The sequence below is a fragment of the Triticum aestivum genome, chromosome 2D, assembly GCF_018294505.1.
Source record: "Triticum aestivum cultivar Chinese Spring chromosome 2D, IWGSC CS RefSeq v2.1, whole genome shotgun sequence".
NCBI lineage: Eukaryota > Viridiplantae > Streptophyta > Magnoliopsida > Poales > Poaceae > Triticum > Triticum aestivum.
The window spans coordinates 530,204,994-530,217,661 of NC_057799.1; the positions used below are offsets into that span (position 1 = coordinate 530,204,994).

At 49.0% G+C, this 12,668-nt stretch overlaps 2 protein-coding genes across 2 annotated transcripts; one reads left to right on the top strand and one right to left on the bottom strand.

Annotated features, from left to right (window-relative positions):
* Positions 1 to 1,839: 1,839 nt before the first annotated feature.
* LOC123054256 (disease resistance protein RPM1) lies at positions 1,840 to 5,219 on the top strand. Its single transcript, XM_044477986.1, has one exon. It carries the CDS (start codon positions 1,918 to 1,920, stop codon positions 4,690 to 4,692), a length of 2,775 nt encoding a protein of 924 aa, XP_044333921.1. The 5' UTR covers positions 1,840 to 1,917; the 3' UTR covers positions 4,693 to 5,219.
* A 1,640-nt stretch (positions 5,220 to 6,859) lies between these two features.
* On the bottom strand, positions 6,860 to 9,496 carry LOC123054257 (deSI-like protein At4g17486). The gene is made up of 4 exons (XM_044477987.1): positions 9,167 to 9,496; positions 8,017 to 8,304; positions 7,854 to 7,934; positions 6,860 to 7,160 (listed from the first exon to the last, which is right to left on the bottom strand). The coding sequence occupies exons 1-4, from the start codon at positions 9,297 to 9,299 to the stop codon at positions 7,021 to 7,023; spliced, it is 642 nt and encodes a 213-aa protein (XP_044333922.1). The 5' UTR covers positions 9,300 to 9,496; the 3' UTR covers positions 6,860 to 7,020.
* Between the last annotated feature and the right edge of the window lie 3,172 nt (positions 9,497 to 12,668).

Here is a 12,668-nt window from a genome sequence, read left to right on the forward strand (position 1 = left end):
CCACGAGGGCGGCATATTGCACCTTGAACTTCTCCTCCCTGTTGATGACCCTCCAACAATGGGAGAGGTTGAAGGACTTGCCTTCATGTTGGACCTTGAATGCCTCCAAAGATTGGAAGGGCTACAAATGATAAAAGCAAGCATATGGGAAAATGGATATGCAAATGAACACACAAGCATAAACGGAATGAAAACGAAGAGGGCCGCATGTATACCATGTCTTGCATACTGATGCCGCTCACAGGGCGTGCCTTGATGCTCTCAAGAGTGCAACAAAACTTGTTGTACTCTTGTTGGATCACCCTCCATCGCTTCGAAATGGACACCCACCCGCGCGTGCTATGAATTTGGTATGGCGCAAACTTCTTGCGCTCATGGTACTCACGGTGGACACGAATCCAAAAGGTTGATGCGTTTTGTTCGGTGCCGACTTTGGGGTCTTGCCCAATGTCCCTCCAACACTCACAAAGGAGCTTGTCCTCGGCCGCCGTGTATGCCTTCATCCGCTTGCTCTTGCACTTCGACTTCGCTCCGGCGGCTTGGTTGGCGAGCTTGTCATCGAACAAAGGCTCCCCGTCGATGTCCAACTCGCCCTCCTCCTCGAGACCGACCTGATCTTGCATGAAGGCGTCTTGCATGCCAGCTTGATCATAGGTAGCCAGCGTGAACGTCCCTCGGCCGTCCTGGCTTTGGGTCTCATCAGGATCATAGCCAGACGCAGCGGCACCGCAAGCGGCTGCCGCACCGCTCTCGAAGATGATGTTCTGCATGAAATGGTTGGTCGTGTCGTCGTCGCCGGCCGCCGCCATTGTGTCGAACAGGTTGCGGGCGCCCGGGAGCACGTCGGCTGGCATCTCCCACGCGCGTTTTCGGGTCCCTCCGGATGACGAGGCACCGGCCACCAGCGTGGCGTTGAGGTCGATGGGCGCGGGCGTGGAGGAGCCACCTGGCTCAGCTCCGTTGAGCATTCCCCGGAGAGTCGGGAGGCTTGCGGGTAGACGTGGAAGTCGGGAATCGGGTGCGCAGCTGACGCACGAGGCGACTCCGACAGCACCATCCGAGGGAACACGGACGAGCCGGTGCTGGCAGCGGCCACGACGACATTGACGAGCCCGTGATGACCAGGGTTTAAACCTAGGTAGATCAGGGCCTCCCTCGTTGCCGCCGCAACGCGGGCGTTGGTGTCCTCCTGCTGCGCGGCATCGGCGAGGGCGGCGACCGCCGCTGCTTCGTCCCTTGCATCCACCGCGTGCCTCCGGCCCTTCCTCTTGGCCGACTGCATGACCCGCTCCTTCGGCGTCAGCTGCTTCTTCTTGGGCGGCATGAGGGTCTTGCGAGGGGCGCGGGGGCTTGCCTTTGCCAGAGGGGCGGAGGCGAGGTCGGACGAGGTGAGGGAGGCGAGGCCGGCGGCGGAATCGAGGGCGTCGTCCATGGCGAGCGGCCGAGCGCGCGCGGGCGGGAGATTTTTGGGAAAGTGGAGGGAATGATGGATGCTTTGCCACCGACTGGTGGGCCAGGGGGTAGTTGCCGCGCGGCGTGCGCGGCCGTTTCGTGTCCGCGCCGACACAAATTAGGCTAAAAAAGGGTCATGAATGGCTTGGCAGGCGGACGAAAAACGGGCACGCGTCCATTTTGATCGACGTGTTGGGCCGACTACTGTCCGCCGTGACCTAAATGGACGCGCGTGGACGAAATAGTGGTCTCGTTGGAGTTGCTCTTAGACACTGTCTTTTTCAACCCAAAAAGTTGTTCCAAGACGATCAAGCAAAAGGAAAAGAAAAGAAAAGAAAAAAAAAACTGTTCCCAACGAGACAGAGAGAGAATCGGATCGCTGCCGTCAGTCAAAGAGAATCGCTGACTTTCTGGATAGGGCAGCACTTTCTAGGCCACACCACGCAGCTCACGTACAGCGAGGTCATGGCGGAGATGATCGCGATATCGCTCTCGGCGAAGGTCGCCGCAACGCTGTCGCGCAGTCCGGCCGCCGACATCTCCTCTCTCGTCGCCGTCCGCTCGGGCATCTCCGCCGCGGCACGGGACCTGGAGCTCCTCCGCGCGTTCCTCCGGTTCGCCGACTCCCGCCGCGGCGCGGACGCGCTCGCCTCCGCCTGGGTGGACCAGATCCGGGACGTCGGCTTCGAGCTGGAGGACGCCGCGGACGAGTACGCCTTCCTCTCCGGCGGCGGCTTCGTCCGCGCCTGCGCGAACTTCGGCGCGTGGCTCGCTCTGGCCAGACGGCTAGGCAAGGCGCGGGCGAGGCTCCGCGACCTGTCGGACGCCAAGGAACGGTACGGCATCCGGCCGGCCGAGGCCTCCGAGTCAAGCTCCGCTCCGGACGGCGGCTCCGCGGCCGTCGTAGGCCGGAAGCTAGCCGAAGCAGCGCATTTCTTGCAGGATGGGGAGATCGTCGGCTTTGCGGCGCACAGAAGGTCACTGATGAAATGGCTCACGGAGGACCTCGACTCCCGGCGCTCTCTGGTTGCTGTGTGCGGGATGGGCGGCGTTGGCAAGACCACTCTGGTCACCAGCGTGTACAAGGAGGTCGCCTCAAGCCGCCACTTCGACTGCGCTGCGTGGGTGTCCGTCTCCAAGAACTTCACGACGGATGACCTTCTAAGGAAAATCGCCAAAGAACTGCACCGGGACGCCCGTGCCGGCATGCCAGACATTGACGAGATGGACTACCGGTCGCTGGTGGAAGCTTTGCGTGGGCATCTCGCCAAGAAGAGGTACTTGTTATTGCTGGATGATGTCTGGGATGCCGATGCATGGTATGAAATCCGCAATGCGTTGGTTGATGATGGAACCGGGAGCCGGATAATCATCACGACACGCAGTCAAGATGTTGCCTCTCTCGCAGCTTCCACCAGGACCATCATGTTGGAACCGCTCCCTGAGCAAGAAGCATGGTCTTTGTTTTGTAACACCACATTCAGGGAAGATGCCAACCGGGAGTGCCCGCATCATCTGGAGCATTGGGCTTTGAAGATACTGGGCAGATGTTGTGGTCTACCATTAGCAATTGTATCAGTTGGTAACCTCCTTGCATTGAAGGATAGAACGGAATTTGCTTGGAAGAATGTCCATGACAGCCTTGACTGGAATGAAAGCAGTGTTCGTGGAATTGGGCAAGTGTCAAGCATACTGAATCTGAGCATTGACGATCTGCCTTATCACCTGAAGAGATGTTTGCTGTATTGCAGTATATACCCTGAAGATTTCTTGATCAAAAGGAAAATTCTGATCAGGTTGTGGATTGCAGAAGGCTATTTTGAGGAGAAGGGCCAGGGCACAATGGAAGAGATTGCGGATGATTACCTGCACCAGCTCGTGCAACGTAGCCTGTTGCAGGTCACGTTAAAGAATGAGTTTGGACGAGCGAAACGGCTCTGCATTCATGACCTGATCAGGGATTTGATTTTGCAAAGGTCAGCAAAGGAAGGGTTCACTGTATTCTCAAAATGTCAGCTAACATTGGAGTCAAGCAAAAAAATCCGTCATCTTATACTTGACCGATGGGCAAGTGATCATCGACCAGTTCCAAAGATGACATTGCTTCGCTCCTTCAGCGCATTTAAGTCAGATATGGATTCTTCAGTCTTGTCTGGCTTTAGGTTATTAACCGTATTAAACTTATGGTTCGTTCAGATAGATAAACTACCTAGCTCACTGACCAAACTTCTTAATCTGCGGTATCTTGGCATCCGTTCCACTCTCATTGAAGAGCTTCCACAGGATTTGGGACAGTTACATAACTTGCAAACTTTAGATACAAAGTGGTCCAGGGTCCAGAGACTACCACCAAGCATAAGAAAGCTCGATAACCTGCGCCACCTGATAGTGTTTAGACGCCGATCTGCAGACTTCAGTTCTCCGTTCCCTGGTACAGCAATTGAATTTCCAGACGGGCTGCAAAATCTTACTTGCCTGCAGACTCTAAAATACATTGAGGCTGATGAGAAGATGGTCAAATCCTTAAAAAGCTTAAAACACATGAAGAGCTTAGAGCTATCTGGTGTGCATGAGAGTAATCTTATTCATTTGCCCTCATCCATCTCCACAATGAGCGGCCTTCTGTGCTTGGGGATTGTCAGTCGGGACGCTAATGTAATATTGGACCTGGAGCCATTTTATCCACCCCCACTAAAGCTACAGAGACTTTCATTGACAGGAATGTTAGCCAAAGGTAAGTTGCCTTCATGGTTTGGGCACCTTGATAACCTCATGCAGTTGCGGTTGTGTTCATCTGAACTCAGAGGAGATTCAATTGGATTGCTCTCATCACTTCCCAGGCTGTTACATCTTACCCTAAAGAATGCATACACCGACAGGATCTTAACCTTTCCAGAAGGCAGTTTTCCAGTTCTTAAGAAGCTGAGCTTACATGAGATGCCTAACCTTTCTCACGTCGAGTTTCGAAAAGGGAGTCTTGTACATCTAAATCTATTAATCCTAGGCCGTTGTGATGAGCTAACTGAAATACCGCAAGGCATCGAGAACCTCACAGAGCTCGACAACCTTGAGCTTTTTGAAATGCCAAGTGAGATAATACAAAAGATTCAAGATGGGGAAACATTAGAGGGGAATTATGAAGATTCTCAGCGCACTACAACTGTTAAGAACATCCACTGGTATAATGGACGATTGTTGCAGAAAACAATTTACACCAACCTATTCACTGTTCAAATGTAGGGCATTGAAAAATGGATGCAGCATTGTGTGAAGTCTACTGGATTTGCTGGGCACAAAAAAGATGGATGCGCATCATTAACCCTCTTGGAGGCGTTATTTTGAGGTTTACGCACTGCTTCCACTTTGTTCCTTCTCCAGCCAGCTTTGACGGTTCAGGCAACGGCCATAGAGGCGTTCTCTCAGAGTTTCGGATCCTCACCTCTTTGTCGGTGGTAAAGAACCTGTTGGTTATGGAATGTGCATTGCCATGAAACAAGGAGGCGCTAGCCGCTTGGTGGATTGAAGATGATGTGTATGTTCTTCTCGGCTTTTCTGTTCTTAAGCATCGTGTTGGTGTGTGTGTGCATCCTCAATGCTTCGCCACATGTTGTAGAGGCCGGGTTCATCTATTTGTATCAGCCTGATTATTCAATAAAATAGCTGGTTTCCAAGCAAAAAAAGCGAATCATGCCCGGATATTGTAAAGCATGCATTGATATACAAATTCAATTAGTGAATGAAGTTGATCCTGAACTGTGAACTTAAAACCCTCCTTATTTTATCTTGTGGATTTTATAGCATTTGTGGCCACATTGGCAGTGATCTAGGGTTATAATGCAGCTGGGGCTGCATTAATACAGGAGAAGTTAGTCGCTGTATTTCACGAAAAAAGATATATTCACTGGATCACGGATCTCAGTGCTTTATAGCATACTTTCTGTAATTACTGTAAATTTTAATGCTCATCAGTTGGTTTATCACATGTTCTCGAAACGATGGTGATGACTTTCATATAGAATGAAAGAAGTTTTCTACACAAGCTTTTCATGAATATATGAATTTGTCAGCAGATTGCTGCAAGGAGCACAATGGATAAACAGATAAGGCTCCGTTCGGAGTGCAGGTACAGAAAACATCGGAAAGAAAAACTGCGTAGGAATCGGACTGAATGAACAGTTGAAAACTTTGGAACGAGAAAAGAAGGGAAAGTAGAGCGGAACTTGCGTTCGGATGGCCTAGAGAGAATGCATGAAGACCAAGTAATGAACAGTGGCTAATACAATATTTTATTTGCACCGTACCTGTCGATCTCTTCTTGCACCTCATGACCGGACATATGATTGAATAGTTTATTCTACCAACAGTGCAATTCCTCTGCCCTTCCTCGGTACTCCGCCCAAAAATGAGGCCGGAGTGGATTTGTTCAATCCTGTAAAATTTACATGCCTAACGATCCTTTCGGATGGAATGTTGAGTACCTTTCCTTTGAACCGAACAGCTAAAAGGAAAGAAAACCTACGAAAGCAAACTTTCCTTTGGAATGGCAGCAAATCCCATGAACCAAACAGGGCCTAAATGAATTCAAAAAACAAAAAAGATTAACATGATGACATTCTGAGATACCTCTTTACACATTATAATTGATTGAAGAGGGAGCGAACTGAATTCTTGCTATTACACGAGATTCTGGTATTATGTCATACGGAGACATAGAAGGGAACAATTATTAAGTCCGCTTCGAGTAGTAAGAAAGACTTCACGAAATTGTCGACCACGAAGGTCCTAACAGGCTTTACATCCACTGCATCAGGTGATATGAGCCAAGTGTGTGCAACTGCACATACATTTCTCCACTACATTGCTGTTTGCACCTAATGATTCCAGCAAAAAAATAAAACATATATAACCATCAGACCCTCTGGAGTAGCACACGAAAAATCAATCTGCCACATACACTAGATTTTCTCTAATACAGTAAAGCTTTATGTATAAAAGAGAGTTCTGCAAGCGCAGTTACAACGCCAGCAATAAGCACGGCAGACTACCCCCAAAAAACAAAAATAGTACTCCCTCTGTAAACTAATATAAAAGCGTTTAGATCACTAAAATAATGATCTAAACGCTCTTATATTAGTTTACGGAGGGAGTATATTACAATATACTGGTTTAAGATTACATGGTACTCATTTGTCACAGCATATTCTGTGGCCGTACAAGCACTGCGCTAGACCAGGGTTTCAAGCTTGTGCTAATACGACCACGGCATGCTGCCAATTCAGATATTCATCACAACATCAGACCATTGCAGCGAAGGATGGCAGCATTTGCCTGCGCCTGGCAGCATACGAGAGAACACAGGATACTGATGCCTGAACAACTATGCAACAACTGAGCAGAAGACAAAGAGTTGCAAAATCACTTCTTTACCAGACAATTCCTATATGCATACACAGCAAAACTCGTTGGAAAAGAATCAATACAATCAACATTCAACTATACTTGGATATCATACAAGCTGGCGAAGTACGACCGTTAAACTGCAGCAGGGAACCCAAATGGTAGGATAATTCAAACGAGGTCTTTCGATAGCTTTGGTGACACGACTATAGATTGAAGGTCAGTGCCTGCGGCTGGTAGCAGGTGCTGATCCAGGTCATCCATATCACTGTCCCCATTAAGGGATGAACCTGATGAATCCACATCATCATCTAGCAGATAATCAAAAACAGCTAAATGTTAGTACATAGCTTTTTTGGTAAGAAAGAGAGGAAGAATGAGAGTAATTAGTCAATACGGAAGTTTGAAAGGAAAATCTAGCTATTAGAACAAGTGACACACCATTTATAAACTCTCTTCCATTCTGGACAAGTATCAGCATTCAGTGAAATGTGAAGTGGCTTAAAAGACTAGTACCAAATCAGTGGAAATCAAGAATTTCTCATGTTGCTCCCTCTACTTCATCTAAGTTTCCCTAACAAGAGAAACAGCACGACTCTTTCTCTTTTCACAATGAATATGTAAATATGATCAGCATACTATGAAGAATAAAGCTCACCAAACGGACAGGGGAGTGTTTTTTGAAGGAAAATGGGAGGGCGGAAGACAACGTACAACACAAAGCCAAACAGATTTATTGCGGAGATGGCATTGCACAAGACCGGAATGTCCTCTTATTATTTCTTAGTAAGAGATTTCTGAGGCACGCATCATTCAAAACATACAACAAACAGTATAACACGCAAATGGCTGTTTACATTTTGAAGCATACAGGTCATTTAGAATGTGAACTACAACTACACAACAAGCTGTAGCTAACAACTGCATGCAATTTACTCAACATTATGATAGACAGCTATCTTCCCAAATTATAAGCAAAATGCAGGCACTAGAAGCAGACTCACCAGAGAATGCAGGATGGGTTGCTCCGTGAGTAACAGTAGAGACTTGAATGCTTTTTGGTAGGAGGCGATTGAAAAAGTAGCCTAAGAATTTTACAAAATACAATCAGTCATGTATCGTTCCGAGCAAGTCAGAAAGAGAAGACATAAAATTAGTAATACTGACCCACTCTTGCTAGCCGATTTACCCATCCAGGGGCTGGTTTTTTGGTTATGTTCTTACAGACATCATCTGTAAAATGGTTGCAGTTCTTTGAAATCAAATGATATGTATTCCCATTGTACTTTCCTGCAAGAGTTTGAATGAACGAGCGGAACTCTGCCCTAGACATCTCAGTTGTACCCATCCATACCGACCTTCTATAGACATAGCCAGGGCAACATTTTGGTTCAACCTCAAAAACCCCACTGGTTGAGAGATCATGGGCTCCAAAAGCATATTCCAAACCATGAACTGTAGATTTCAATTACAACAAAACAATGAGTTAAAGATCACACCTCTAGCACAGAAGAATCCACAAAATGCATGTCTGAAAAAAAGAAGAAGCTGCTACACATAAAAGCATCAGCCAATAACCCAACGTACAGTAAATATTTTGACATAACTAGCAACCTCAGTCCATAAAACGTAGACTGCTACCAATGAACATATCATTTATGACTGAGACTCTACCATTTTTATCAGCTGCAAACATTCAGTTATGATGCTAGCTCAATGTCAAAGCTAAAAAAACGCTAGGCGTTAATTGTGTGTTTTGCCACCGCCTTGCGTTTTTCTGAAACACACACTTAAGCGCAATTATGTGCACATTAAGCGCTAGGTGTTCTGTTATCGCCTAGAGCCTAGGCGCGCGTTTTTTTAACTATGCTCAATATCCAACTGTTCTTGGTACAAGAACATGACTGCAACACCAAACAAACTCTGTCGAAGGATTTGCCACCTACCCTGTCAATCAATAGATATAGATACACCCATACATCGTTATAATTCACCACCGTTCTCCAATTTTTAGTTTTCTCCTGCATCCTATAACTTCCTCATACAACTGAAAACTACTTTGCATTACTGGTCATCAGAAATTCAGACGACGATCAGTCCATCACCCCTCAAATCTGTAACCACCCACAACTTCTTCCTTTGTACCCTGTTATCCTGCCTCTTTCCAAGCAGTAACCTCCACGACCTACGGCAGCAAATATCACAGTATAACCCTTTACAAGCTCAACAAAGCAACTACCAATCTACGTACAGTACAGCGTCCCTGTAGGTAGTTAGAACCAAATCAAGCTCCAGCGAGTAGGAAGAGAGTCAAAACCTTCGATCCCGGAGTGGAAGATGCCGAGGCCGAACCAGTAGAGGTAGTCGTTTATGGGCGTCAGGTCGTACACGTTGAGGACCACCGCCGCGCCGGCGCCGGCGCCGCCGCCGCCGCCGTTCTGTGCCGCCATGCGAACCCCGCGGGCGCAGCAGATCCCTTCAGCGGCGCCGCATTAGCGTCCACCCGCCGGATCAGTGCCTGGGGAAACCCATGCGGAGCCGAATTTGGTCCGTATCGATTCGATTTTGCTTGGTTTTGGGCTCGGAGAGGGGAGGGGAAAGCGTAGTTAGCGTCGAGGATTATCTAGGAGAGTACTACCACGCCTCCTGTCTCTCTCGATGGTCTTAACCATTAAATTAAAATGGTTCCGTTACGCGCTGCAAACGCTGATGTGCGGTCGTAATGTGGGGCAATTGGAGTGTGGGTCCGCACTGTCATGGATACAGTTGGGTTGTTCTGTGGGTAGGGGAAGCTGCAGTCTTGCTCGGTGATGGAGAGAGCTGTCTGATTGTAGTGGGGAGTCACGACTCATGATGGCCCGCAAAGGCGCGCCCACGGGACGGGCGGGCTACGTCGGGCTCGTGGGTCCCAGCGGGAAGAGGAAGGATGGCTTTGACTCTTCTGGGAAGAGAAGGCTGGCCGCTCCTCGTCCGACACCGTTACCAGCAAGCCAGCGAAGCTGGTTCCACCTCGGACTTGGAGTCTCCGGCGTTCTCCCATGGTGCATCCAACTATGATGCACTTTCTAAGGCTAGTGGGAGCATCTCTAGCAGACTCCCATAAACGTAAAAACTGTATATAAGACCTGCTAAAACAAATTTATGATACCGCGAGGCATCCGACACAATAGACTCCGTAAACTTGTATCTTAAAAGTTTTTTTTCCTCCTCATGCTTCTTCCCCGAGACGCACACATGCACGAACTCGAACTTCGGCCGGCCAGAACGGCGCTGCTCCGGCCCGCTGCCTGCTCTGCCGATGCTTTGGCCGCCCGCCTTCTCCGGCGATGCTCCGGCCGGCCGCCGGTGAGCTCCTCCGCCTGCTCGCGCGCAACGTCGCAGGCCCCCTGCTCCGGCATTGACCGATTTTACAGGATCCTCAAAAACGGTTCGGATCCTCCATATATGATGGGTGAGAGCTCTAATATACGTTACGGGATATGCTATTTTACAGGATCTATTCAGTCCAACATTCTAACCGTACCGTAAATCTATAGGTTTGACTGCTTTTACGGGATCTTCTAGAGATGCTTTGAATGTCCTAATCCTTACAAGAGAGTCTATGTAATTGAATAGCTTTTCAACAGGATCTCTTAAGACGTATTCTTAGGGCTAAGCTTTATGCTGAATTTTTTAGCAAACGTCTCTGTCAGATTTGCTAACATATTCTCCTTCTTTCGAATCTTGATTACCACGTTGTTGACATAGACCTGTATGTTTCTTTTGATTTCTTTGTGGAAGCACTTATAAGTGCACAGTTGGTAAGTGGCGTCCGTGTTTTTGAAGCCGAAGGGCATAGAGGGGCGCCGAAAGGGGTGACGACGTCTTGAAATACCGCCACCATGACCAACACATCGACATGCTGGATGCTTTCTTGATCCCACCGACATGCGCGTTGAATGTTGCCCTTCACCGTGATGACTTCGCTAAGGTCTATCATCTTGAGCTCATGGTAGATCGTACCGGGACATTGCCATGAACTTGGCATAGCAAGGGCATCCTAGGAAGGAATGGAAGGAACCCAACAAATTGATGACCATGAAACACAGGGTCTCAGTCTTACAGGATCGGGAATGCTGGAAGTGATAGCTAGGTCGATCTGTCCCAGTGACATGGCATGTTTCCCAAGTATGATCCCATAGAAGGGCTCCGGTCGGCCTAAATCGAGAGCGAGGGATCTCCATCCTGTTCGGGTGTCAACATAGAGGATGTTGAAGCTGCTTCCCCTTTCCATCAACGCCTTGGTGAGCCGAACTCCAGTGATGAGGGGGTCGAGGGACAATGACAACTTGCTCGATAGGGGAACATGCCTCTGGTGATCGGCCGACCCAAAAGTGATTGGGACTCTGACTACTTTGGGAAGTGACGCGTGTCTGGTTTCCCCTACACAAACCTCACATGTCATGAGCTTTTTGTGGTGTCGGTCTTCATGGTTGCTCAAGCTGCCATGGATCAGGTAGCCACTAGATGGCCTCATCCACGCTTCCCTTGGAGGGACATCCGAGTCATCGTTGTCCCTGACTTGAATCTCCACGGGGGCGCCTCCAGTGGCGCACCTATGAAGAAGCGACATTCATTCGTGTTGTGTCAGTGCTGCGGGTCATGAAGGAAGCATACCTCAACTGAGACTTCTCTTTGAGGGGTGCCACTTCATAGGTTCGTGGCACCGTCGGTGTGCCTGGTGATCCTTGGCTCTTGGCTGAGGTGTTGAGCGGCCTGTCACTGAGTGGGCTCATCTCTCGAGATTCGCCATTGATGACGGGACGTGTGTCGAACCTGGCACATTGTCGAGTGGTTCATCACAGAGGTGCAACTAGCCGTAGTCGTCGGCGATGAAATACTTGCACCCCAAGCGGCCAACCTATCCCTTGGGGAAGGAGACATTGAGACCAGATCCCCTTGTCATATTGACGACGAGACACAAAGAGCCTTAGAAGAGGACGCCACTTGATGCAAAGACGCCAGACTTGAAAGTTGATGAAGCCATCTCGATCAGATCAACCAGATCCAACACATACACCCCTACCCGGCGCGCCAACTATCGTTGTTCTTAGACCGTCAGCACCGTCGAGTGACGAGAGATTTGTTCGGAGGGAGAGTGGTGAATCGAGATAGTAGCACACGCGACATGGAATTACTAAGGTCTGGGCCCTCCCCGAAGAGGAAACACCCTACTCATGCTATGGTGGTTGTATTGCTCGAGTGCAGTCGACGATCGGGAAGATCGCTAGAGAGAGGTTTTCTTGGACTACAAGTTCCTGGCCTCCGTCGTGGCTGAGGAAGAAGGGGGTAGGTGGAAACCCTATCACTGGCTCTAGAATGTGTTAGATCCTTCTGGAAGGGCCCTAGATCGCCTTACATACTTGGTCGAGCTAGTGTTACATGGCTCGGGCCAGACTAGAGGTTGGTTCATTCCGTTCAGCTGAGCTGGACCATGTCGTGTGCTGATGAAGTGCGTTGCCTTGGTTCCTAAGCAGATATAATGTCTAGCTGGCGCCTAGGCCCGAGTGGGTGACTCGGTGCACTCGGAGCTGACGTGGCCGTCTCTATCTTGGCTCGCAGCATCCGGGTGTCATATCCTCGCCAGGCCACGTGCGCCCTAGGTGGTAGGGTGTGCCGAACCTGGCGCCCCTCTTAGGGTTGCTCTTTTGCAGGCCCTCATGATTTGCTTGGAAAACCGTCCTTCAATTTTTCCAGATTCTTTTAGAAAGTTCCTAAAGTGTAATTCACAAAAAATGCTTTTCTAGCAGTAATAGTAGGCTAGTCATCAAAACTAAAAA

What these genes read in the sequence shown, in the direction of transcription:
- LOC123054257 (XM_044477987.1), bottom strand. Translation starts at nt 9,299, where the DNA reads ATGGCGGCACAGAACGGCGGCGGCGGCGGCGCCGGCGCCGGCGCGGCG. An exon ending in CTTCCACTCCGGGATCGAAG is followed by an intron (nt 8,305 to 9,166) that starts GTTTTGACTCTC and finishes TGAAATCTACAG; the next exon opens with TTCATGGTTTGGAATATGCT. An exon ending in AACCCATCCTGCATTCTCTG is followed by an intron (nt 7,161 to 7,853) that starts GTGAGTCTGCTT and finishes ATTATCTGCTAG; the next exon opens with ATGATGATGTGGATTCATCA.
- LOC123054256 (XM_044477986.1), top strand. Translation starts at nt 1,918, where the DNA reads ATGGCGGAGATGATCGCGATATCGCTCTCGGCGAAGGTCGCCGCAACG.